Source organism: Trachurus trachurus (assembly GCF_905171665.1).
Source record: "Trachurus trachurus genome assembly, chromosome: 4".
Lineage (NCBI taxonomy): Eukaryota > Metazoa > Chordata > Actinopteri > Carangiformes > Carangidae > Trachurus > Trachurus trachurus.
This window is the reverse complement of record NC_139898.1, coordinates 25,224,105-25,251,980: the sequence shown is the minus strand read 5'-3', so window position 1 is coordinate 25,251,980 and position 27,876 is coordinate 25,224,105. Positions and strand designations below refer to the sequence as shown.

The window sequence follows — 27,876 nt, the reverse complement described above, 5'->3', positions numbered from 1 at the left end:
TTTAGTGAAGAGCTGTTTACTCTTTTTACCTCCCTGTCAACCACTCCCTCCTCTTTTCATTTGCACAATTACTCCATTCAATAGGCCTTTAGCCATGCCATCAGTTACGGATTTGCTCTCAATATCCCTCCTTGATTAAATCAAACAAATTCCGTCATCGACTCTCCCGCCCGGTCCTAAACTCATCCCCTATCCCTTCCCCTCCTTCCTCAGAGGGAGTAACAGGCCTGAAGGAGCTGGCCTTCCTCAGGGATCTCGCCGAGCAGAATTCGGTGAAGTACGGCGTGGACAGGACGGCGGACCGCTCCTCTTTGGCGTCGTCGTCCGGTTCGTCCGGAGTTTCGGTGATGCCGGTGGTGAAGGGCAGCATGATGGTGCTGAACCAGCTGAGCAACCTGGAGACGACGGTGGGCCGCTTCTACATCAACCTGCCCAACCGCATGATCGACCTGGCTCGCTTCAGCCTGCCCTACACAGACCCCATGGGAGACGGTGAGTAGTCTGGAACCAGCTCGACCTCTGTGAAGTTTGGTCTGGGTTGATATTAAATGACACCTTAGATAATGACCAAGTAACTGAGGGTAAGTTGTGCAGAGTTGAAATCAAAAGGAAGGAAACATGAATGGATCATTTGTTGTCAATGAATGAGCAGACGATTAAACTGGATTTCCTAATGACATCATGTGGGTGGCAGTTTGTAACTCAACATTTATTGTGTCAATCAATCTACCTGTGTAACTGTGTCCAACTTATCATCAGATGTTGCCATTTTTGTGCAGTTTTTATAGTACTGTGCAAAAGAAAAAAACAAAACAGGTATTTAAAGCAAATGAAATAGCATCAGTTCTCTTTAATACATTTTCAGATTTGGTACAACTCAGAATTTGGGACTGGCCCACTGATTCATGTCCACGAAGTTTTGCTCATTTAAATAAGAATCTAAGCATCAAATGTCCTTTGAACATGATATTGATAAAGATTATGTTCATATTCTTGAAGCAGACATCACATATACAGGAGGTGATTCTAATGCCTAGAAACAAGCTAACATCACAATTCAATTTGAGTAGAAATTGTTAACACAACATGAGTTTCAATAATTAACCTGAATCTCATTTCGTCCTCTTTCTCCAGGGTTTATTATGACTGTGAGTCGGCCGTGTTACTTTGGTAACCTGCTGCTGGGCGTGGTCGGGGTGGACGTGAACCTGGCCTACATCTTAGAGGATGTCACCTACTACCAAGACTCGCTGGCTTCATACACCTTCCTCATTGACAACAAAGGTCAGTCACATAAAAACAGGCGGCGGTTGTAACCAGCTCTATTGTTGTTGATGAGCAGGATCTACTGTACTGCCTGCCACCCTTTTCTTTTTCTTTTTTCAACTTGCGGTCAGCCACTTGTGGATGTATTAGCAAATAAAGCTTTTAATCGTTATGGGCTGTTGTCTAAATAAAGTTTCCTCCAGGTTATACACATTACAGCAGAACAAATCAAAGTCACTCACTGCCTGTGGCTGAGATTGCTTAGCCAGTACCTAAACAAACATCAGGAAATATCTTGCAGTCTTATAAACTCCAGCGGTATCAATCTTCATTAGTCACGGTCTTAGAGAAACACTCCAAATAGTTGGAAAAGAGATTATTTTGGTCTTCTTGTTTCACATACAAGTAGAATTACACTTTATTTTGTCCGCCTCAACTTCCTCCACGACCATTATCCCTTATTAGACTTAATTGACGTCTTCTTGGTAGCACTGGCACTTCTTTGGCATTTGGTTCTGGGCTGAGCCATGCCTCAGTGCATTGCCACAGTGCAGGGCGGTAGTGCTCACGTCCGGTCTCGGTTTGTCTTGGCCCCAGCTGAGGGGGTCTTGACTGAACCACTGGTGCTGTACACTGGTGCTCTGTGGGCCTGTGGACAAGTGTCATTAATGGACAGATAGTTGTACAGAAAGTGGAAACACTGCTGTGGGTAATGTTGTCTTCCTGTCAGGCTGAGATGAGAAGTAGTGGAAATCAACTTCTAACTTTTTTGGAAACCCGTAAACTGGCTTTTTTTCAATGCATTTTCAGCTAAAACACACCTACTGTAGATAGTTACATAGTTTAACAACAGCTTCCTTTAATTCAAACATGTAGACACAGAGCCATGCAGAGCTATTTTCCAGCAAAAATTATCTAAATTTCAGTTGCAGTATTTCTCTGTCTTCCCTGAAAGCACACTGTGTCTGCTGCTGCCAACACACAGGTGAAAATGCACGCTGTCGTAAGAAGGAATGTCAGGAATGTGAAGGGCAGAGCTTGTGCAGCGCTTGCAGTTTGTCTGATTTTCACACCTTAGTGGATAAATGTGCTTCTCAACTTGTATTTCATACCTTGTTGGAAATGCCGCCCCTTTAAAAAACTGTAAAAAAAAAAAAAAAAAAGAAAAAGAAAAAGAAAAGACTAGAAATATTACGCTGGGGACGGATCTTTACCCAGGCTTGATTTGTAAATGGTTCGGGGCCTGGGAGGCTGAAGTATGGTGATTAAATTCAAGGAGGAGGAAAGAGAAAAAAGCAAAAAGCTGAAGTGAACAGCAGCAGAAGTTTGTGAAAAAGTTAAAGGATGGCTGAGATGGAGATGACGGACAGGTGGGAGACTTTACGAGGTGAGGTAAAGTGTGGTGGAGGACAGTTATAAGACATTCAGAATAAATGACAGGCACTCTCCTGGCTGGTTGGTGTGTTCAGCATCAGAATTTTTCAAAATTAAAGTTAATTATTGCGAGTTAATTTTTGCAGCTGCGGGAGTTTTGTTCCTCTACTCCACTCATTCAAACCTTTTTTTTTCTCCTCTAAAATGTTTATTATTGTAATAAATATGCCATCAAATTATAGCTTATTACTGCACAGCTCTTATTAGTGCAGCAACTTGGTGAACACTGACAAATGACTCCCATTAAAGTTATTAGCTGGTATTCAAATCGCTGCCAATTAGAGTTTAGGTAAATATAATTAGGTAAATATGCAGCTGACAAGACTCAGACGAATATTAGACATATTTCTGCATTTAGATGATATTATTTATTGACTTCATGCATTAGACTGTATGTGCATTGAACAAGCTGCTACCTGAGCGCAATTACATATAGACTTATGTATGAAGAGCACTGTAGTTTGCTGTATTAATAAGAACAGAGATGCCTTATACCGCAGATGGATTTTCCTTCATGAGAGTGATTCACCACACCTGCTGCTACTTTGTTAAATACACACGCGCTCTCTTTTTCACTAGATAAACACAGTGTATTAGAACTGTGAAAGAAAAAAAAATTGTTTGTTGACTCCCTTCAAAACAGATGGGCTTTTTATCCAGTTTCTTCGGGGCTTTTTGGCTCCCAAAACGATTCCTGCTGCTGTTCGGAGCTGTGTCTATTACAGCACCTCCCTCCTCTGCGCTGTGCTGGAGCTAAATGTTGTTGTTGTTGTTGTTGTTGTTGTTATTTTTTCCGGTTAAATTTTGGATGTCGGGGATTAAAAAATGAGCAGCCCTTTACTTGGAATCCTCGCTCTTATTCAATAGATGTAGTAGTAGTGCCAAGGTTTCCTCCTGCGCTCACTTGTCCTTCACTTGTGAGTCACTTTTGATAAAAGCATCTGCCAAATGAGTGGATGTAATGTAATGATGTGATGTGTATATATATATATTGCCTAAAGAAATGGTCTTTATGAGTGTGATCTGTCTACCACCCACAGCTTGACTTTGGGAGAATCTACAAATGTTTAAATTTATGTGGTGTGACAAGCTGCTTAGTAAGACTTAGTAATTCCACATTGCCAAATAGAAACATGCAGTTTTTTACCGCCTTTGGAATCTATTACGGTGGGTTCAGATTATGATGTTATGTTGTGACTTAATACTAAAATCAAAGAGACTCTTTCTACATTCAGTATCCTGTAATGACAAAGTGAAAGGAAAATCTTAAATACCAGACTGACGCAAGTATTTAGACACTTTGCTGTGAAGCTAAGGTGCGTTCAGTTTCTCTCGATCAACAGCGACCGGAAACGTCCTTCTCCAACAGTTTATTTATCCAATTAATCATTAAAATTGAGTTTTTATTTCATATCTTTCTGTTTCAGTATGTATTAGCAGTCTATTTAATGTTGCTGTTGTTTGATTCCCAGGTTACACCCTGATGCACCCATCGCTGACACGGCCTTACCTGATGACAGAGGCTCCCCTGCACACTGACATCATCCATTACGAGAATATCCCAGGATTCCCTGTTGTCCGACATAACATCCTAAGGTAGGAAGTTATCACTTAATTTAAAAGAAACAAACGCTTTTGACTGTAGCTTTCATTTAAAACCAGGATCGATTGAGGATTGATACTATTGATACGTAATGTTGTTTTAACACTGATTGTGTGTATTTCTCACAGCCTCCCCCTGGGCAGCCAGGTCATCGCCGTTCCAGTCAACTCCTCTCTGTCCTGGCACACCAACCGGCTCAGGGACAACAGCAAAGACGCATACAACGTCAGCTACGCCTGGAAGCTGGTATGTGATGGTGTTGTTGACTGAGACGGAAAAAAGGAAGACATATTTACTAGGTTTAGTTTCTGCCTTCAGCCCAGATTAAACCAACTCTCTGCTCGCAAACACATACAAATAAGAAAACCTACATGTATTTTAAAGCCATTTACAGTAAGATAGGCTTATATACAGTAGTGCATATGACATTTGTTTTCAGTTGCATGAAAAAACCTGCAAAGGAGTCGATGTGGAAAAGTGGGGAAAGGGATCTTTGAAGCAGAACGAGAATTTGCTCATTCACACAGACCAGAGACAAATGATCATCTTTGGCTCAGGGCCAGTCAGGCATTATCACTCTGGGACAATAACTCACTCATATACTTTCTCTCTCCAACTCTTCTATTCTGTCCGTGGCTCTTTATCATTACTCCACCGCTGTCTAAAAGCAGTATATAGATTTATGTCCCCAGCCTTTGTGTCTCCACCAAAAGCCCCGCCACCTTTAATTAGCTGGTGTAATAAAGACCAAGCGCTCCTACACCCAGAAACTTGTCTGTCCCTCCTCGGATCTGCTGTTCCTCTCAGACCTTTAAGTGTCGTGTTTTAGGAACAAGTGGCATCAGGACAGCAATAACATCACGCCATATTGACTCCTTTTGCTTTCTGACATTTAGACTTTTGGCAGGAGCAAAAATATCACACTTAATTCAGGCATTTCACTTTTAGCCTTTTTTGAAAAGCTTCTGACATTTTGGGGTTTTTTTCCACACGGGCGAGTTCAAACACGTCACCTTTGCCATGGGTTTGGCCGCTGTCTCTGTTTTTTAAAATGAACTTTCCAGAGCCAGAAAAATATTAAATTGACTGAGGGTGCATCAATCCAAAAGAGTTGTTGTTTCCTACTCCATTCTGCACTCTTGTCAGCCAGATATTATCAGGTCATTCATTTGTTATTTCATATTTTCTGTATTTCATGAACATTTTTCTGACCGGAATTTAAACTAATGTGGTGAATTCTCAACTGTTTCCTCTTCATTTACCAGAAGCTCCCAGATCTCTCTGAAGCTGTTTACCCAGGATTTGACAGTTTGCATGATTTAATAACAACATTTCAGACCAGACTAGTCCTGCATGGTTCATTTAGACTCAGTCGGGTGAAAGCAGTTGTTAAACTGGACACATTTATCTTCTCTGGAAGACGCCTGCAGCCTATAAAACATCAGCTATGATGTCTGACGCTAAACACAGAAAAAAATAAAAGAAAAAAGAGGACACATAGGGATGGAGTGTGTGTGTAATGTCACAGTCTCCCTGGCGTCTTGTTTGGACAAAATATGATGGAGCGTAGCCTATAAGATACATTAACGGCCTGTGTTTTATTCAAAGGCGCACCTTGGTTACAGAGCATGTTCTTGGGGGTGAAAGCTGTTTTCTCAGTGATGTTAATAGGATGAATATTTACAAAGGTAACTCCTCCTCCTTCTCTCCCGTCTTGTCCTTGTAGGTTCAGGACACGTCGTTCATCCTGTGCATCGTGTACGTGCAGCCTGAGATCCCAGTAAAGCAGCTGAAGAACCTGAACACGGCTCCCAGCTCAAAGCTGCTCTACCACCGTTTAGACCTGCTGGGTCAACCGAGTTCCTGTCTGCACTTCAAACAGCTCGCCACCGTCGGTAAGAAAAGGCACCAAATCCCCACACCCCATGGAGCCGATGTACGATAACTCGAAGTAATAACTTTGCCTACAAACTTGATTTAAAACAAACACCTCTGACCGTCTCTTTCCCAGAGTCCCCCACGGTGATGCTGGCAGCCGGGAGCTTCTCCTCTCCCTATGAGCACCTCAGTCAGCCAGAAACAAAGCGCATGGTGGAGCACTACACCGCCTACCTGAGTGATAACACCAGGCTCATAGCCAACCCAGGCCTCAAGGTACACAACAAGCAGCACACAAGCCTGGAAACTTGCATGCAACTCATGGCAAAAGCCAGCCTGGTGGGACGTGCACTCAAACGCAGGGGTTCATGCTATTTACCTGACAAACATGTGGCACGCAGCCAGCCCAGCGGTCAGGTTACACACATGTACACAAATATCCCCACATGCAAATATGTACAAACACTATTAAGCACAATTTATTTGCCCCAAGGTAGTTGAGTGGATTTCTTTTATGCATGTTTAAGTTGTTTTAATTCATCTTTAATTCTGACAAGTGAGTCAACATTTTTAGACTTCTTAAAATTCACACATTTCAAATGAAGCTCTGCATCTTTAAGTCAGGGATAAAAACCCCCACGTGGTTTTGGCAGTCTGTGTGCATTCCTGTCCTGGGGGGAGCAGGGGGTTAGAGTTTGAACTCTAAGCTCCAGTCTCAGCTCTGATTCCCAGGCTGGTCTTAAAGGCCCCCTCCAGTGACCTGATCACCTCTTTCAAACCTTGAAGCTTCTGTGAAAATGGTGCTGAGATCAGACTTTTCAGGGTGTTGTTTGGGGGTTTTAGGGCTTATCAAGTCCGATTTATTTCCTGAATGATGGTTGATATGTGATTTCTTGACCAGAATTATTCTAATTTCTTTACAACAGAGAGATACAGGAGAACCATTTAAGTTTAGTTTAGTTTAGTTGCACCATACAGTAGTTGTGCCTATGTGAAAACAGTATAAACTTTTTTCTTTTGTCGTTTTTGGTTTTGGAAGCCGAAAAGTTTCCCAGACTTTAGTCGACTTACATCTAAAACCAACCTGAGATTAAATCCCTCACTTCTCACCCCCTCCCTCTGTATTCCTCTTCCTGCCTCCTCTGTCTCCTCTCCCCTTCCTTTCTACCCTTGTGCCTCCATCCCTCCATCCCCGCTCCTCTGCAGTCCTCTGTCAGGAACGAGGTTATGGCAACCAGTCACGTCACGGATGAGTGGATGACACTAATGGAAATGAGTAGCCTCAACTGCTACATTGTGCGCCGTTACATAGCAACCCCCAGTGGGGTGCTCCGGATTTACCCAGGATCTCTGATGGACAAAGCCTTCGACCCGACCCGCAGACAATGGTGAGGCTTACTTTGGAGGGTGTGAAGAGGGGGAGAGAAGGAGTGAAGGTGTGTGTGTATGTGTGTGTGTGTGTGTGTGTGTGTGTGTGTGTGTCCGCGTTTTAGGAAAGCAACAGGCCGTATGAAAGCTTGTTGGGTAGGTAGGAGTTAAAGGGAATGAGTATGTGTCCAAAATGCAGGTGCTTAATGATCTACACCCTGCTCTTACACAGTTCAATCCAGTTATCCTTCCTCATCAAACTGTGAATAGAAATGAGCCTACACTACAATACAAGTCAATAAAAAATAATTATGATCATCAATAAAAGAGGAAAATTTGTGTCTTCCCATGAAAAGTTCACACACGGGTCACATTCTTTAGTTTCTGGAAGCATCTTAAAGCGATCAGGGGAAAGTTATGAGATAACCCTCCGCCTGTGTGATGTGTCATGCAGGTACCAGCATGCTGTGGCTAACCCCGGCCTCATCACCTTCACGGGGCCGTACCTGGATGTGGGCGGGGCTGGATACGTTGTCACAATCAGCCACACCATCCACGCCTCTAGGTAAGAAAAACAACAAACTCCTCTGAATTGTGATTTTTTTTTTTTTTTTTTACACTTGGGCAATAACATGATCAGTGTGCCTTCCTGGATAGTTGCTCATCAGCAGTTTCAACTGTTGTTATTATGAGCACAGACATGATTGTGGACAGTTAGGCTCGGAGCCCGGAAGTCACTCCTGCCAGATCTCACCATCTCTCAAGACAGGAAATAGTTTGAGGGAAACTAAAAGGAGACCATTGACCAGCTTTGCTGCGGGGCTGTGTAGTGACTGACATAATATTCCTCAACCAAATGGTCTGGGTTCAGCCACAGTTATCTTCAAGTATGTGCTCCTCCAAAGTCGCCTGGAGCAAGTCATTGTATTCCCAGCAACTGAAGGAGGAAGAGCCAGATAACAAATTGAGTTACGTCCCTTTGGCCAAGTTGTAGAAGTTGGAGCAGCAGCCAGAGTGAGTTTGAAGCTCCCTTTGGCTGCTGAGATTAACGTGTTTGTGTTTCTAGCTCAGTGCCACTCATCACAATGACCGGCGACACTGTTTGCATCAGTACAATAACTGTTTACCACGGTCCATGCAAAATGTTCAGTATACACACACAAACAGCCAGTATCAACGTCTGATGAAGCAGGATTAGTGTGCTGTTGTGTGCTGGCTCAGTGAGCATATAATCACACAGCCTGTAATCTGTAAATACAGAGCGTGCAGGTGTGCTGCTGTGTGTGTGTTTTGAGTTTAGGTGGGACTTTCATTCATGTAACCCCAAAGGTCTGCAGGTTAATGAGACATAGATCAGCAGACAATTACTCTGAGTGTGCAGCTCAGTGCAATCACAGCAAAGTTTGATTTCTTTTCTTTTTTTTTAACCTTTTCCTGCTTTCTTCCTCTGTTTGTTGTTCCTCTGCTCTCTTTCTCTGTCTCTCTCTTCAGCTCTCAGATGGCCCCCGGTTACGCAATTGCAGTGATGGGCATCGACTTCACCCTTCGCTACTTTTATAAAGTCTTGCTGGACCTGCTGCCCATCTGCAACCAGGACAAAGGCAACAAGATCAGGTAAAAAAAAAAACAGGGAATGGACGTGATGATGAGTCGACTCGTGTTCTGTTCTTCTTGCCTCTTTCTGCAAATCATTGTCCCTTTCCCTCTGATTTTTTTTTTTTTTTGGATTGGCAAAATTTCTGTTTTACTGAGCAAGAATTCAGCTTTCAGAGATCAAGAAGAGAAAAAAAAGAGGGGAAAAAGAGATAAGCTGATTATCACGGCATTCCTGCTGGAGATGTGGCGTAGCTGCTGCCTCAGTCCTACATACTTTCTCCAGCTTTAATATCTCCCTTTTTGGTGTTTTTTCTCTTCATCTTTTCTTTTCCACCCCCTCCACTTGTGGTCCCCTCTTCTTCCCCCGTCTTCTCTCTCTTTCCCTCCATTTCCTTCATGCTCTCTCAGCTGGCGTTCAGGGGCCATATAAAACAGGATTAGCTCAAAGGGGGTGTGTAGTAGAGAGGAGCAATATTTGGCAGAATGTTTAAGGAACAGAGGGAAGCAGAATGGAGCTCTATTATGCAAATGAATTAAGCTGAATTTAGCACCAGGGAAAAATACATATTGTTATATATTGTTTTAATCAATCCAAACAATTTCCCTGCTGTCAACCCATGAAGAACTGACATTTACATATCTGTGTACATTGTAGGTGTTTCATTATGGAGGACAGAGGCTACCTGGTGGCACATCCCACTCTCATTGACCCCAAAGGCCATGCCCCGGCAGAGCAACAGCACATCACACACAAGGTAAAGCACCAAGAGACAAATGCACAACGATGTAGATCACATCGGATTTAAATGAACCATTTAAAGTTTCTTTCACTCAGACATGCAACAGTACTATTAAAAGTCACTCCAACATGTCCTTAACCAATAGCAAAATAGTATTATTATTAAAAGATTACTCCCATTATTTATTTATTTATTTATTTATTTATTTATTTATTTATTTATTAAGCCTTTATTTCGAACATGTAAGGTAGTGTAAAAGACAAAGCAAACAACAGCAAAAAAAAAACAAATAGTAATAGAAAACAAATAAAATGAATAAATTATATTCCCTCCTCAACTTGTCCCTCTTCTCTTTTTGATGGCAGGAGCCGCTGGTGGCCAACGACATCCTCAACCATCCCAATTTTGTCAAGAAGAACCTGTGCAACAGCTTCAGCGACCGCACTGTGCAGCGCTTCTACAAGTTCAACACCAGCATAGTGGTGAGTCAGAGACCGGATCTCCTGTATGGATGGTTACACAGGAGAACACATGTCAGACTGATGATGCTTCAGTGTCTGACACAGGCTCCTCACTCACTAAAGGCCTAACATGTTAATATTTAATAGTGTAACACTGCTTCCTAGTGGTGATCACTGGTGTTACAACCATGACATTTTCCTACACAGTTTTTGTGTAGTTACAGTAATCTTGAGTCCCAGAGTGATTTATCCCAGTTTAAGTTTAATTTATACTCTATTTAATTTATGTCCACTTTAGATTGATAATGTTCATTGTCACACATTTTTCTAAATAAGTTGCTTTCAAATGACTTAATTGATTTTTTTTTATGTGTATGGGTCCTGTGTTGTATTTATGAGTAATTATGAAGAAGACCATCTGTTTTTGAAGGGGGGTAAAATATAGTTATAAGAGGTACATGAATCTTCCAGGTAACCAGTGACATAATATTGATTGATTGATTGATTTCACTCTCTAATCTTCTTTCAGGGGGACCTCACCAACCTGGTCCATGGGAGCCATTGTTCTAAATACCGTCTGACCAGGATCCCTGGCACCAACGCCTTCGCCGGTATCGTCAACGAGACGTGTGACTCTCTGGCGTTCTGCGCCTGCAGCACCGTCGACCGGCTCTGTCTCAACTGCCACAGGTCTCTGCTCCACCCACACACTGATTAGAAGGCGACACCTTGACAATAAGGATGATATTTGTTGTATAAGTTCATAAAAATAACCTTTTAACTAGAAAGGCTAGATTCAGATGTGATGGATAAAACTCATCAAATTAAATGCTACATATCTAGATGATGACCACAGCCAATGTGGTTAACAACAGCGATGAGCGTTTCTCCCTCCCACTGAACATGACTATCTGTGTTTTTCAGGATGGAGCAGAATGAGTGTGAGTGTCCATGTGAGTGCCCTCTAGAGGTCAATGAGTGCACAGGCAACCTCACCAACGCTGAAAACAGGTCAGTGCTGAACCGTTCAGACACAACATTTATATACACAACTTCTACTCCTGGATTGATCTACATGATGTCACATGGAGAAAAAACAACTAGTGAAAAATGCTTTAATACCAGTTGTTTATAAAGCACTGTAATGTAGCCCCTGAGGTGTAGTCGTATCTTAAATTTCCCCTGAGTGCTTCAAGTGTGTCTATTTGGTTGTCTTAAAAACAACACACATAATAACAGAAGCCAATGCAAAACAATAGTCCTTAATACTAGAATTTATACTCAATTAAAATTTTTAGTGTTATTTGTGATAATATCACAGTTTTATTTGTTTGTTTTCTCCCTTTCCCTGGAGATATGGTTATGGATATAAAGAGTTGGCATACTTGGTGTGAATGTCGGATATTGCAACACTATGTGACTTAACTAATTTATTTGCAGGCTCAACGCAATTTTTCTCATTACATTATATCAGTAGTGTTATAAAAGTATTATTGCACTTCTTAGTCTGTGTACTTGCCTTTAGTTTCCTGAAGCGCGTCCCTTTCATGGTCCTGTCATTATAAATTTAATTATAGACACTTTACGTGCGTCAAACATCCTGGGAGCTTTTGAGATGTTTGTGGGTGTTTCCTCAGCTTTACATCTCTCTCTCTCTCTTGTTTCATGTGTCCTAGTCTTCCCCTCTACTGTTTTTACCACTCTGTCTATCATGCTCTTTGCCTCTCACATCCTCCTCTCTCTCACTCCGTCGCTCTTGTTTCACCCACCTCCTTTCATCAGCCATCAGCAGCCTTTGACAGCACGTCAGTGTTTCAAATGCCAATCCCTCTTTAATTTCAGGAAGATGTGCAATTATCATTTTTCACTGCCTGTTTTGTGTCAAGCAGCATTGATGTTTTCCTTTTTAAAGCTGATTTACATATTGACAGGCCAAAGACAGTACTTTGTGTGTTTATGCTTGGATTTTCTTTCTTTTTTTTTTAATGTCAGTTTTACTGTGTAATCGTGTTTCATGCGAGGATTTGGATGGATTTTGTTGGCTGAATGTGTTGACCAAGGACATGTTGCTGTATCGCCACCATTCAGCATTTTCACCTCGTGTGTTTGTGCTGCACAGGAACCCCAGCTGCGAGGTGCACCAGGAGCCAGTCAGTCTGAATGTGATTGATCCCAGTCTACATGATACCCTGCCCCAGTGCATCAACACCCGCTGTAGCCAGAGATACACCAGCAGGTACATGCACTAAACAACACACACATGCACAGTACATACCAATACATTGTTATTCCAGCAGACACATACCATGGAGACACATAAATCGACTATTAATATTACTGGTAATGTATGGTGCCCCCCAGTGGTAGTAAATGGTAAGTATAGATTTAAGTTGATGTTGACATTGAATTTGGTTGAGACAAAGGAGAATCCAAAGCAGTTAAATGAAACAAGAAGCAGTTTTTTAAATATATATTTATCAGTGATGTGGTAAATTTAAGAAAAATCAAAAACCACTTGGTCAATCACTAAAACAAACTCCATTCTGTGTCATGTTTCAGTGATTGTTTTGGTGTATTGGACTGTGAGTGGTGCATGGTGGACAGTGATGGTAAGACTCATTTGGACAAGCCATACTGCGCCCTGCAGAAGGAGTGTTTCGGGGGCATCGTCGGTGCCAAGAGTCCCTATGCAGACGGCCTGGGGCTACTAGGTGAGACTCTTATACCAGAGAAAGACTGGAGAAATCTTTTACTCTTTGCATCATCAGTGTGTCTCATAGGGAACCTGTGGCCAAGTAGAACGCTTTAGCTTGATTCAGCAGTAATGACACATGTTTCCTTAATGTACTGTACTGTGGGCCATTATGTCAGCCTGTAAGGAAACAAACAAGCAACAATAGAAGAAGACAAAATTCTAGTTATTTCTACCGTCCTTGAGAAAACAGAAATGTAACCTACGTAGCTGTATAGGCTGAATATTTTCTGTTGCTTGCTTGGTTCTTTTCCTTTAGTTCTGTCATCAGTTTTTTTTTCCAAAGGGGAAGTGTCTGTTTGATTGCTGTTGAATAATTTTTCTATGGCATTTCCCTCTGATGAGAGAATAGAAAAAATAGTAGAAAATGCAGCAACATCGCAGCATGAGCTGGGATCTGAGCCCGAGCTGTTTGATACCAGCTTGTTGTTTTTCACTTCTCAATCCTTTTGAAATCCTTTGTAACTTCTTTAAACAACCCTCTGCCCATTCCTCTTCTCTCCTGTTCTGCAGATGAGGAGGTGGCATCTCTGAACATGATCAAGAGTGCCCCTGTAGGTCCGGTTGCCGGGGGCATTATGGGATGCATCATGGTGTTGGTGCTGGCTGTGTATGCATACAGACACCAGATTCACAGGCGCTCGCACCAGCACATGTCACCATTGGCAGCACAAGGTGCGTATGACCGATAGTTGGTTCTCTCTCACATACACACACCTTTATAAAGTGAAGTTTATAGTTCAGTTCAGTTTCAGTTTAAGTGAGTAGTTTTACAGTTTCCTCTTCACATGACATTTCTCTAAACATCAAAGACAAAGTTTTAAAGCAGCATGATTAACAATCAGTGTGGCAAGTGGTGCTGGTGCTAAAAAGCTGACCTTAGCATCATGCAGCAGCAGCTGCTGCTATATCTTTTCTGTAATTACCCAGTAATATTGACAAAAAAATCTAACAAAATTACATCCTTGTTAAGTTATGTTTGATAGTTAGGGAAACAACTTACAGCCGATGGCAGCTTTGTTATCACAGGGCATCTGAGTGTGTGTGCGTGTGTGTGGGGCAGGCTGCACGAACAATACACAACTTTTCCCAACTTCAGGCTCAGTATGATGTTTTATCAACTAAACCGATTAGATGCTTTCAGATAAGGCACACGCCCGCACGCCCACATACACACATGTGTCTTATTTGTACAAACTATCAATCAACTGTCCAAAATTGCAAGTTTTTAGGAGGAGGAAAATGAGGAGATGAAGAGAAATTCAAAACTTAGACAGCTAATATGAACCACATCAGTTGATGCATCTCTGACAGAAATGAGGAAAAACTGAAGTGCATGTGCACAGAGCTCAACTGCAGGGCCTTAACCACACTATACATATAAATAAACCCCAGTGAACTCAAAGAATCAAGACTGTGAACTATACATAACTGCAAGTCTGCAACTCCTATTTTACTTGCTTATTTAGAAAGGTGGTTGTCTGTTATAGTGTGCATGAGAACATTAATATAGTTTAAAACGTAATAATAAGGAGTGAATGTGAAACCACATCCATCCATGTAACCATTACTGTATTAATAGTTGTGTGAGAATAATTTTAAAGGAATCTGCTGCAAGAAATGTTATAATTCAGTGTAATGAATCAACATAACGTTATTCTTTTGCTGTTAGGTTTTGGCTTGATAGAGAAAAAGAGTTTTGCATATCTTTCCTACTTGTCATACCTCATCACATTTTAAGAATAGTAGCATCCACCTCATGTCGGCCCTGTGCTTCTTTCCTCCCACTCTCTTCACCTCCAACATCACTTCAGAAATGTCAGTGAGGATGTCTAACCTGGATAATGAGAGAGACGAGAGGGATGAAGACAGCCACGAGGACAGAGGAATCAGTAAGTTCTGTTTGACATCTGATGGAGAAACATTTAAATATAATGGTTTAAACGCTACAGCTCTGTAATCAGTCCTTCCCATTTCACAGTAGACATATTTGAGTACCACTTAACTGGGCCTTTGTGGGTTGACCTCTGTTCTCTCCTCATTTTCAGTCAGTAACACTCGATTTATAGCTGCGGTGATCGAGAGACACACACACACTCCTGAGCGGAGACGACGGTACTGGGGGCGATCCGGGACAGAGAGCGACCATGGTAAGACATTTTATCTCTGGATCCCCAGATAGATTAAGAGGAGGTGGGGAGATTTGCAAGAAAAAAAGGTGCAGGTAATGACACTACATACTGGCCTGAAGTGCACCGGTATTATTAGAAAGAGGAATTGAGAGGAAGGTTTTTGTATTAAATGTCAGTAATGCTGTCAACCACAAATGACTATCGTCAAAATTTCCATCCCTTACTAATAGTGTTTTTTCTGTGGGTTAAAAATGACTGAAACCTTTTGAAACTGGACTAACAATACTAAAAATCATCCTGATCAAGCTTAAGACGCCAAGGAGGCGACACACAGTCATGATCAGCTTAGCATGAGGATGGTTTTAGCAATATCCCCCCCGTGGTGCAGTGTATATAAATGAAGTATATCTATCTACCTTTGGTGTTATACAATAGAAAGTTCAGTCTAAAAGAATCTGCTCTGCGGAAAATGAGTCAGTCATCCATCCGCTGGTTATGAAACAGGCCCGATCATGCACAGAGGGGCTGTTTGCCACTTGAGTTGTGCTGAAGTTTTGCCGCTACTGCTACACATTAGGATATAATCACAACCATGCCCCTCAACAGCACATCTACAGACAACAACAGGTGTTATACCAAACTACTGGATTAGGAGGCTGAGTTGTTTAGACAGGGAAGTGTGTGTTGTCCGGGTACGGGGTGAGGAGCTCAGATATTCAGGCGGATCTTGGAGCAGAGTGTGAAAAGAAGCCAGTTAAGGTTTTTGGTGTTTAATCAGGAAGCAGGGAGAAGATTCAAGCGGGGACTCCCCCCCGGTCAGCGAAAGCCCCCGGATTGCCAAGAAAGAGCTGGAGGACATGAGATAAAAAATGTCTGGATTACCTTGATTAACCTTCTCCCACAGTGACTCAGACCCACTGACAGGAACAGGACTAATACTTTTTTTTTTCTTCCTTTCTTTCTTTTTTACACTAAAAGCTTTATTGAGTGTGTTTGCATGCACACAAGTATCCTGGTTATGGTTATGATTTTTGTAGTATTCTGAATTTGCACAGAAACATCTTATCTAAGGGTCTTAAAGTCTTCAACAGGTTTTGCAAAAACCTGGATCTGCCACCCACAAAAACAAGGAGAATAAACTCTAACATGATGGCACCTTATCCAGGTTTTGTGAATATTCTTTGTTGGTGTAGATTGTTGTGACTGAGCTAGAGTAATGAAGGTATAAATGATCAGAAACCTTGATACCGTAATGATCATGTAAATGGGGATCAAAACTAGGATAGAAGTTAAACCCGAGGTACTAATGTGTATGTGAGCATACTCGGAGCGTGAAATCTTAAAACCATAATTTTAAGCTTCACTGTCAGATCAGATTTGGGGCTTAGGTTTCATCTTTTTAAATGAATATTATTCTCCTTTGAATGTTACAGCCACAAATCCGCAGTTAGCTCTCAATTCACTGGCAGCGGTTCAGCTCCTGGTTTGTTCTTTTCATTATATCACAGCTCAGAAGCTTGTTTTCACTCGTCTCTAGCTTTGGGAGAGTTGCTCATGTTCACCGTAACCATTTGTGGAGCTTGTAAGTCTGACACTCGACGAGCGTGGATGGATAGTTTCACCCACATGGGCTCTTACCACCTACATATGGCATCACTCCACTTCCTGGCAATGAGTGTCTATGTTACTTGTTGCATAACTGATGATGACAGAGAGGATGGATATGAAGAGGGGGAGAGTGGGCTAAAGTGAAACAAAGACAAGTTGGCTTAAATCAGGGAGAATAAAGATGTGTGGCATACTGTAGAGACGTAGAGGAACAGAGAAATGAATTTATTAATAAGATGAGCTCATCTATAGTAACTGTAATGTTATTTTTCTGTATCTGATGAAAGATTATATTATATATTATATATATACAATATAGTGAAGTTTGAGTTGAGATAATTGTAAACACCATAGGATTTTTTTTTTACACAGTTGCAATTTTTGAAGAAATCTTTTGAGGAAGACATCTGGATTGTCTCTCTTGTATTAAAAGATAAAGAAAGGGTGAAACTTAATGATTAAAAAGGTCTAATAAAAAGGGCAGTCAGGGCAAGAAAGAATGTCTCATGTTGGGTAACTGGGGATGAGAAAGAAAAAGCTGGAAAATTGAGAACAAGTGCAGAGATGCAGATATGCAAAAGTGATGAAAGAGGGGAAATTAGAGTGAAATGGAAGGGCAGGAGGACAGGGACAGAGAGGAAGATGAGTTTGAAATAATAGAGAAGAGGGGGTGTTAGACCGTCAGGGAGTAAAACAAACTCAGAAGTTGACGCAACAAAGTTGCTGCTCTTCTGTTCGGTCAAAGGTGCCCTCCCACCACAGTCCACACACTCATACTGCATAAGGATGTGACGCCCAGACACAGACCATCACCAAAGGGCCAGATAATTGTCAAGTGAGTGACGCACACATGCAGAGTGCTGTTTGGCCGTTGCAGTTGTCAGCTGCAGTCATTAGGCTCCACGGGACGACTAGAACTTCCCAGAGCAAAATGAACATTATGCATAACTCTGCACATTCAATCCAAACACACTAACATTAAAGAACTAATGTTTTACTTTCAATATAACTGAGTAATATCATTGATATGTAGAGAGGAGAGGAGGCACACATTGTTATATTTAAATATGTGCATTTCTAGCTCAGTTCACTTAAGAAGTCATTTACTTCCAGACCTGTTTGCAAAGTTAATCTTGCAGTTTACATTGAGGATTTTCAATTGAGAATGATTTGTGCATGATTTCTAGCTTTTAACATTGGATAAGAAACCCCAAGGACACAATCTTCATTGTGGGCATTTGATAAGAAGACACTACAATGTCTTTATGATCAATGTGAAACTATCTAGTTGGTTAGCTTAGCGTAGTTCTGATCATTTATGAGAAACACATTTCCATGTTCATTGTAGGTTATATAGAATAAATAAACTTAAACATGTTAACTGAGCACTGCTTGTGCTGGTAAGGTTGATTTTGTGCCTTTTGGATTAAGCCAAGCTAGCTGTTTCAGGTATTTATGCATTATTTTTGTATTGATCATTGACTATTTCCTATGATATCAGACTATTCTGAGATGTCATTCACTTTATCACATGTCTTTCACTCACATTCAACTGTCTCTAGTATTTGTGTCCAGCTGTTAAAGGAAAAATCTGGAAGTCTTCAGAAATCTCAAAGGTCCAGAGGTGAAATAGTTTTCCCATGTTTCCTCACATTAAGAGGGATTTGATCACCTTTCCTGATACAGCTGAAAATCGTCAACAGGGCACAGTTAGCTGTAGACCTGCCTGAAACTCTCGGCTCTTGCTCTGGGGAAAAGGGGGATAAAGTGTGCTGAAGCTGGCATCTTCCAAGTCTGGAACTCCTTTGAAGTCTCCATCCCTCCCTTTTCTTTAATCCTCCCCTTCCCTCCATCCCTACTGCAACCCCCCCTCCCCTCTTTCTCTCTCCTTGTCACTCCCTCTGCTCATTTTTCTGTCTCTCCTTTTTCTTTGTCTCCTGTCCTTCTTTTGGTATCAAAGCCAGACAAATCTTTGGAGAATCAGCGGAGGAAATTTGGAAAAAAAACTTCTCAGTCTGACTTTAGCACAAGATTTTAGGACACCTCACTGAGACATGAGGGATATGTCCTTATTTTTCATGACAACACACTGTGGGACTTTTTCTGTGTTGTTGCTTATTAAATTTAAATATTAAACTTAGATGGTTAATATAGTAAACAAAACCTATTAAGCATCAGCACTGTCACTTTGAGCAATCTAGCATGCTGATATTAGCATTATTCAAGCACCACAAATTACAGTCTAATAAAGTTGCTAGCATGGCTGTGAACTTGAATTGTGTTGCAGTTGCAGTTGGTTTTGGACTGACTAAGAATTAGCCTGTGGATATCTAGCCAAAGTCCTTATAAACCCACAAAATCTTGAGAAGCATCTTGAGGGATCAGATGCAAATGTGACGGTTTAGACTGTCTGCAGGATAGAAAAGGTTGTTCAGAGATCAGTTTGACACAAGGCCACACAAATGCATATACATCTAGCTACCGCCTTCAGCCTGCATGACACACACTCACAGAAACGCATACACGTTCTCAGAAATGACTTGGTTCAGTATCTGTGGAGGTTTAGTGTTTCATCATCCAAAATGGCAACGATTCTTCTATAAATATAATCGTCAAGGCACTCAGGCTTACAGGGTTATTTGCTCGAATAGTAATAGCAGATGTTCCCAGCGTGCTGAATGTTGCTGGTGTCATTTCAGAAGCTAAAAAAGCACGGTGCTAAAGGAATTAAGGAAAATGGGTTTATTTCCAGATCAACTACCAAATTTTTTTTTTATAGTCAGACTAGGTGTTTCAGATGGATTTCATGGCTCTGACGGTGACGAAGCCCACTCATTGGATGAAGGGTTGTGTTGAATTTGAGTTCAAATGAAAAATGTAAGCAATTAAGAAAAGTGCATCAACACAGGACTACACAGGTTTTCATGAAAATTGACTTCTAGGAGCTTTGAACTGTCGGGAGTTGATAATTAGTATCTCAATCATCAAAATTGTAGAGGTACTTAGAGGTAGTATAAATGATAAATTGTAGCTAGTGTCATAAAATATTACTGTCCTTATGTACAATCTGTTATTTACTTAGTCTTTGACCCAGTAATCCCCTTTCCCTGTCATAGCAGTACTGCCCTCTCACTGCTCCAGTTACCCATGTATCCTAACTGCCACATTGGCTTATGATGCCATCGCCTCAGGCTAAACGTATGTGCAAGATATGTTGGAAAGTGGTCATAAATATGTATGCTCCTTTGTTGTCAAGTTGTAATGAGAAAACTGAAAACATATGGAAAGAAGAAAATGCCCAACAGGGATATTTAGTTGTCAGCGCACCATAAATGTATGGCTTTAAGAAACATTCTGTTACTGTAGCTTCTATTCAAAAGCTTGTTTCTGTGTTGAATGACTCGAGGGCGTCATTTGCCGAGTAGTTTCTTTCATGGCGTCTTCCCATTTCTTTGTGCACAAACCTTTGGTAAAATCCTTTGCTTTTTTACTAAGTGCTTGAAGGGGGTTTGCGATATAATACTCAGTGTGGTTGCTTCATGTTGGATTCTGTTTATCTTTTTCTTTTGAGAAATTGTGTGGGTTTTCAGGTAAATTCTATAATCAAATGGGTTTTTGTGTTTTTTTTTTTGTCAGTTAAAGTTGTAGGGTTAATGTCGATTACATGCAGTTTGTGTGAAGTGTTAAAGATGACAGTGTTTACAGGCAGGAGTTTTTTTCTTTTGAGGGATTTCCGCAACAATTTCTGGCTGATGACTAAACTTTCAGGCTCCGACAACGCTAACTTCTCCATGTTTTCTGTGTCTAGGTTACAGCACCATGAGTCCGCAGGAGGACAGCGAGAATCCGCCCGGAAACAACGATCCGCTCTCGGCCGGTGTCGACGTCGGTAACCACGATGACGACCTCGACCTGGACACGCCTCCTCAGACGGCTGCTCTGCTCAGCCACAAGTTCCACCCCTACCGGCACACGCACACACACCACCATCCGCTGCACACGCATCACCTGCAAGCCGCGGTCACCGTGCACAGTGTGGACGCAGAGTGCTGATCCTCAATAAGGCATGGCCCCCCCGCCTGCCAGGGATGGGACCCTTTTTTTAATTAAAGACTATTATAAAAAAAAAGAACACATTTGTGCTTGATTACACATTGGTACTGTCAGGACGGAGGGAGAAAAACTCCACAGCTGGACACAGACCCGTAGTGCCACCGAGCAGCTGGGACCTCCGCCATGAACGGATCTTTAGCATAATACGGGCCTAATGGTCTGATTGTGCCAATATCTCCATCTCAGCCCTTTCTTCACTGATACTAATCCAAAAGCTGGGAAGTGTACACAGTTTTACAAAAACACCGAATAAAATGACAAGACCTGAGCCAGTGGGAATAATCACATGGGAAATTTTGTTTGTTTTCTGAAGACATTTGGCATTCGGGACTCTGTATGAGCATACAATTATTTTTTGGGAGCAGACACAGCACTGTTTGAGCTCATTCATTGGCCATTCAATGTGGAGAGGACCCGACTGGAACCTAAAAGCCTTCAGAGAGGACAAACTAGTTCATTTTTCAAATGGAAGACCAGTGCAAATAATTTGTTGGATCAGTGGATGATCAGATTAAATGTAGTCTGGCATGGACCCCTGTCGCCTCAGGGCTTCGTCCCAGCCTCCATTCAGGAGCACTCCTTTCATTTGTGCAAACTGCTGGATGTCTCTGAAGAATAAAAAAAAAAAACATCAACTTTCCAACACTTACCTGGATCTGATATGGGATTATGTTCTGGATTCTATTATTGCTTTACTCTCCTTGATTCTGCAGATAATCACTCCCAACTTTTTTTTTTTTTTTTTGCCTTTTTATCCAAAGGAGTAGCTGCTGATCTTACACAAAATGGCTTGGGAAGACATTTGGACATTTTCATGAATGTCTGTGAACTTCAAAGTAGGAATACATCTTCAGTGAATCACATAAAAAAAAACAGGAAGAAACACTTAAAAAGAGGAAAATATTTTTCTACTATTTATTAAAGAGGTAGATTTTCAGGACAGATGAGCAAGCAGCTGCCGCCAACACAAGCAAGACAGCAGTCAGAATAAGTAACATGTATCAGCCCTCTTCCTATAACCAGCAGATCATATTTAGGGCTCATTATTTTTGTTTTAATTCCCCCCACTGTTTAATTCTTTTTCAAATGTGAATACTATTTCTTTTAGATTTTTTTTTAGTATCAGTAAAACAGCAGGCCATGTGAAAACCTTAAATTCTTGATAATTATTTTAGTCTATTTTAGATTATTTTATTTTGGCAATGTTAAGTCACTTTGGTTTAAAATTTAGTAGCTCATTTGCATTTTCCTTCCATTTTTCTTCCCTCCTTCTATTAGCAGAAGCAACCTCTCTCTCCACTAGAGGATCCTGTTTACCATGTAGTATACTGACAAGTGTCCCCCTTTAAGTGAATAGAAGCATTTGTGGATGAGCATGGACCTAAAATCTCAGCCAAAATCAGTTTAAAAAAAAAAGAAAAGTAAATATTAAAAAACGAAAACAATGAGCCTTAACCACGTCCTGTGTCAGAGCATTTAGAAGGAAGTGGTGTTTGAGATGACGTACATTCTGCTCTGTCTTCACAGTTTTGAATCACTGAGTTGTTTTTGTGGTCTTGCGAAGTAAAGTGATGTTTTGTGCCGAACAAGCTGAAAATGTCCTCTGTATCAGGAGGCAGAACGTGTATGCTTGCTGGCCTTTAAAAGCCTCCTGGGGTTGCAGGAGGGAAAGACAGGAGACACTAACACCAGCAAAACATTCCTGGCTTTAGTCACTGCTGGGGATTTGGTGTGTGAGGATAATTGGGGACCATCACAGAGGTCCTGAGAGATTCTCAGATCGAGTGCTGCCCTCTCTTACTGCCCGAGTAGAAAAACCAGAACAGAATGTCGTTTTTTATTTTATTTTATTCATCTTATTTTACCACAATTTTTTTGCCTCTGAGGCCAAGCTGATATTGTATGTGTGTGAAGGCTGTGTGCTGGATTTTGTGCAAAACAATTTCAATTTCCATTCATGTCCGAGATGGAGTCTCCTTCTTGTCAAAGTGAGTGAAAGAGGGAGAGATGCTGCTGTTGATGTACAGAGGTTACACCCATCTGTCGGCTCCTCTGTGGTTAACCACTCAAAAAGTCTTTTCTACACATCTCTAGTTTAACTGTTGTTGTGTGTGTGTGTACTGTATGTGTGAGCAAGTGAGTGAGAGAAAGAGATGAATGAATGAGTATCCTCCTGGCATATTTTCATGCATTATTGTATTTTTTTCAAGATAGTATTAGAGAATTATAGGTGAAATTATTATGATTGAAAAATCCACTTATTTTTATTCTGATGAAGAGTCACTTGACCCTATCTGTGCTTCATGGGTTTGATTGTTCAGCAGGTCAGATCCTGTCAGTGTGGCACCCATTTATCTCTGGGCGCCAAAATGTCTATTGTTCTTCAGAGATTCAATATGAAGTGTAAATACAGAATCACAAATAGCTATTAATGTCCTGTACACTCCTTTTTTTTATGTTGGTAAGACATAATGTATGCTTCAAATGATGCTCAGATATTCGGGTTGATATTTTGAATTGTCTGTTCATGGCGTCTTGCTATATTTTTGATGCCTTGGATGTTTTTTTTTTAGATTTATTTTTCTTTAGGTCCATATTGGATGGAAGTCAGTACTTGGAAAAAATTAATACACACTTTTTTGTTTGAGAGACTTCTAGTTTTTAAAGTTTTACTGTGTGTCTTCAAAACGTTAAAGAAAACCTTATCTCTCCATGAACTAATTTAGAATTGCAAAATAACGGTACATCATCTTTTCACTGAGGTAATGGCCAAAGCACCAATCTTAAGCTGTGCAATGGCTCTGTTGCTACTAAAGACTGTCAGACATTTTCATTTACAGTTATTTTAGTTTCACTTGGGTAGAATATTTACATTTGCACACTCCATGTGAGCTCATTAGGCTTCCATGTGGAAATTAGTAAATTATTTAAAAAGTATTAGTCCTGTGTTGAGGATTCAGTATTTCATTAGAATTAAAGAAAAGTCCATCACCAAAGCTTAAATTTTTTCCTGTTTTCACTTTTACATGGTACATAATTCCGGTTCAGCTGACGCAGTCTTGTAGCATTTTCCTGGCAACCTGTAGATCAAATGCAGTCTTGCGTGTATCTTTCCACATGTGTGTATGTTGGGGCAAATTGTTTTCTGCAAAGTGGTTTGTTGTTAAAAGCATATTTTCTGGAGAGCTTTTAAACAGTATTTACCAGCCGTTGTAAACAAGTATATTTGTGTGTGTCTATACAGAACACTCTGAATCGCATTAAATAATGTACTGAAGGAAAATGTGTACATCACCCCCCTCATGTATCATATAAAGTTATCAAATTGAGATTTATTGCAATGTGAATGTGATAAAGTCCATTTTACACTTAACTTGTCTGTCTTGTGTTTTTAGCCACTTTTTAAAACATTTTTATAGGGTCAATCCTCACTAAAGGATAAAACTAAAAGTACAATGCCTGCTTCAACAGACCGGTCCCTACGCTACCCAGATGCAACTCACCACAGACACTCGACACGCCACGTATTTGTTTTTACAGGTACTCTCTAATCTTAAGAGTAGAAGAACATTGAGATATTAAACTGCTCTCGCTTCCATACCATGTGCAATAATCATTTACCAGATGTTAGAAATTCAAGTTTAAGTACTCCTGGAAAAAGGGGCCAAAGCACACAGACATAGGACATTTCTTTATTATCTTATAGCCATAATAACAAAATATGTCCAAATGGCCATTTTTAGCCTCAGTCAGTAGGTAAAGGGTTAAGAGTAATGTCATTGCATGATAGCAAGGCTATACTTTTTATTAGGCTTAGTAGTGTCCTAATGTAGGTTAATGAACTGCTGCAAATACACAGCAAAGCTAATCAGGTGACACAAAGTTAGCACTAGGGTTAACTGCATTGCACTTCTGCGCACTACATGAGCATCATCTTTAACATTATGCACTGCATCCATAGACTGTATAAAAAAGACTGCATCATGTTAGTGACAAATATGAAGCAGCAATGAGGAGGCAGAGCAGATATCTGTTCTGGTGATCTTGCTTCTATCTCCACCACCATTCACACTTCACACACTATTTACAGACATGTAGGTTTCAGCCCCAACCAGCATTGACTCCAAGTAGCCTAACATCAATCTATAACAGCCTTCACCTGTACCACTTTCCTCCGTTCATATCATACAGTCTATGGTTCTTCATATTATTGTTCCTCAGTGATCATCACTAAAGTTGAGGTGTTAACAACAGGTGACCTCGTGTTACCCCAGTTCAAGCCACGCCCTGATCCGTGACGTCACCACTAACGTTATTCGTTAGCAAAAAAGAAAAAAAAAACTTAGCACCTGTTGCTCCATCTTAATTGGGCTGTAACATGGAGGAGGCTGGGACTGAAATGTTGTAACTTATCCACCGGTATTCATCCAGTCTTGACTCAACTTTTACACCTACTAACGTGTATTTATGCTTGGTTACTTTTGAAAAACACAAGACCTATTGTTAAACACATCAACTTTTGTTGGGGCTAACATGTTAGCAAACAAAACAACTACTTGCTCCGTCAGGAGAAGAAAGGAGTAAAGACTTTAGCAGCTGCAGGAGTCGTATTGACGAACACCAGATTAATGTAAGTCAAATATTTGCTCTATTAACTTGTGAGATAAACATACATCTATCACGTTTTCTCGACGACCAAGTTAGAGGTTCATGTTTTCTGCTCCAGCTAGCTAACGTCAAAGTTTGGCAGTGCTAATATAATACTTGTGCTATGTCGTTTGTTTGATGCTGGGCTTTATCATGTATCATAGCCTGTTTGTGTTTGTTAAAATATGTTTGGTTAGATCACAGGAATTATTCATATTATATTAATAAACATGTGGAAAAAGCTCACATTTTGACTGTCACTCTAGTTTTGAGAAAGTGTGAGTAGACTTTCCCAACTTCATTCAAAAACACAAACTCTACAGTGAGTGAAACCTAAATCCCCTCATTGATATTTTGTCTCACATATTTGCTAGTTGTGATTTTGTTTTCAGAGCTGGGCCATTTTTGTCCTGACTGTAGGAGGTTATGGGACAGGTCACCCACAAACTGCCCTGCACTGATAAACCAGGGAGATTATGTTTGGGATTGTGTGTGTGTGTTGTTTCAGTACCTGGCTCTGTATTCCTACTCGCCGACATCTGAGTAATCTTGTCTGGTGCCTCTCCAGCCTTAATTATTCTCTCTAGTTCATGCAGGGACATTCAGGACACCTTCGCTCAAAATTGCTGTTCTTTAGAGGGGCCTTGGCCTTGTTTGGTAGGGAGTATTTTTAATGATACGCAGAGCTGTCTGCTGCTGCTGCTGCTGCCGCCCGCCACTGTCCAACTGGGATAGCTGTCTGACCCAGAAGATGGAGAGACAATCTTTTTTGACATGAAGATCCATCTGTGTCAGTGTCCACCATGTTGGAAGATCAGTAAAAATGATTTAATACGCTCTGCAAATAACTCTGCAGATGGTGAGGATTTTCAGAGGAATCAATAACAGTCACAATATGCGTTATTAAATAAAATTCCTCTACAGTTCATCAAAATGTCGTAGTGTTTTAAGAATCAACCTTTTGCTTTTTCTGCGATACAGACTTGTATTTTATTGTATTGTATTGTTAGATGATGATAAAAGAATCAGAGGTATGTGTTGTAGTAAAGAAAATGTCTGTGTTGGTTAACTTTGAGAAATCCCAAATCCATTTTAACTCTTCACCCCTACTTCAGGAAACACACAGCATTTCAGAGTTAATAGTTTTTTCAGCCACAATCTGCACTTAACTCCACAAGGATGGTCTTTTTTCTTATTTATTTATTAATGTTTCAAGCTGTTGGACATAGGTCATGCAATTTGTGGGTGAAGGAAGAATAGCGGTACATACTGCCTGGAAGACCTATGATTTATTTATGAGGCTTTTCTGTACATACAGTGTTTCCTGCCAGGGGATCTGGGAAACAACCACAGATGGAGAGGCAACATGGTGCTGATACAATGTAACAAGAGGCTGCTTTGGTTTTCAGGAGGGGAAAGGCCAGTGTGCTGTTTAAGTGTTTGTTTTCCTTTTTGGAGAGGAGAAATCAGGACTGCCCCTGAGATCTGGAGGTTAGAGCGCCAAACATGAACCGCTCAAACTCCAGTTGTCGGACTGGGAACCTTTGTTACTTAACATTTCTTCCCTGAAATAACACGTATACATTAATAGTCTACTTGCCAACAATGAGTACCCGGAAATGTTGAGTACCCCAAAGTTTTATGTTAGAAATAGATAGTATGGGTCCCCAGTATTCAGAAACTGCCGGATGCTAACTTATATATATTGGGCAATTAGCATAATTGACATAATTGGCATAAAGTAGCATCATTTCCTATATGGGCAATATTTCAACAAAATTGACTCGGCTGATCTGGGCAATATTGGAGTGGTTTTGGGGGTTATTGATGATGCTGAATCCATTTCTGACATTTTCAAAATCCAAAATGGCCGTCTAAACCGGTGACCAGATTTTGAAATCCATCAAAATCGGCCCACTGGCGGTTAAAATCTGGTCACTTCCGGTTTAGACAGCCATTTTGAATTTTGAAAATGTCAGAAATGGATTCAGCATCATCAATAACCCCTAAAACCACTCCAATATTGCCCAGATCAGCCAAGTCAATTTTGTTGAAATATTGCCCATATAGGAAATTATGCTAATTTATGCTAATTATGTCGATTATGCTAATTGCCCAATATATATAAGTTAGCATCCGGCAGTTTCTGAATACTGGGGACCCATACTATCTATTTCTAACATAAAACTTTGGGGTACTCAACATTTCCGGGTTCACAATGGGGCCCTATGGGCTGGCAAGTAGACTATAAAGCAGAAGTAAGCGGAATATTTGTGTT

The 27,876-nt window shown here is 40.8% G+C and overlaps 1 protein-coding gene across 1 annotated transcript in view; it reads left to right on the top strand.

The window, feature by feature from the left end:
- The window catches only part of cachd1 (cache domain containing 1), a gene marked incomplete at both ends in the record, with an annotated part of 78,064 nt that extends 57,173 nt beyond the window's left edge, over positions 1 to 20,891 (top strand). The window contains 19 exons of the mRNA XM_083970500.1: positions 214 to 492; positions 1,135 to 1,284; positions 4,173 to 4,296; positions 4,432 to 4,549; positions 6,030 to 6,198; positions 6,315 to 6,457; positions 7,388 to 7,569; positions 8,004 to 8,114; positions 9,041 to 9,163; positions 9,801 to 9,900; positions 10,251 to 10,367; positions 10,876 to 11,036; positions 11,271 to 11,357; positions 12,466 to 12,582; positions 12,906 to 13,057; positions 13,612 to 13,773; positions 14,913 to 14,990; positions 15,147 to 15,248; positions 20,647 to 20,891. Of these exons, the coding sequence (XP_083826626.1) occupies positions 214 to 492; positions 1,135 to 1,284; positions 4,173 to 4,296; positions 4,432 to 4,549; positions 6,030 to 6,198; positions 6,315 to 6,457; positions 7,388 to 7,569; positions 8,004 to 8,114; positions 9,041 to 9,163; positions 9,801 to 9,900; positions 10,251 to 10,367; positions 10,876 to 11,036; positions 11,271 to 11,357; positions 12,466 to 12,582; positions 12,906 to 13,057; positions 13,612 to 13,773; positions 14,913 to 14,990; positions 15,147 to 15,248; positions 20,647 to 20,891 (2,720 nt within the window). The remainder of the gene's footprint in view (positions 1 to 213; positions 493 to 1,134; positions 1,285 to 4,172; positions 4,297 to 4,431; positions 4,550 to 6,029; positions 6,199 to 6,314; positions 6,458 to 7,387; positions 7,570 to 8,003; positions 8,115 to 9,040; positions 9,164 to 9,800; positions 9,901 to 10,250; positions 10,368 to 10,875; positions 11,037 to 11,270; positions 11,358 to 12,465; positions 12,583 to 12,905; positions 13,058 to 13,611; positions 13,774 to 14,912; positions 14,991 to 15,146; positions 15,249 to 20,646) is intronic.
- Positions 20,892 to 27,876: the final 6,985 nt, after the last annotated feature.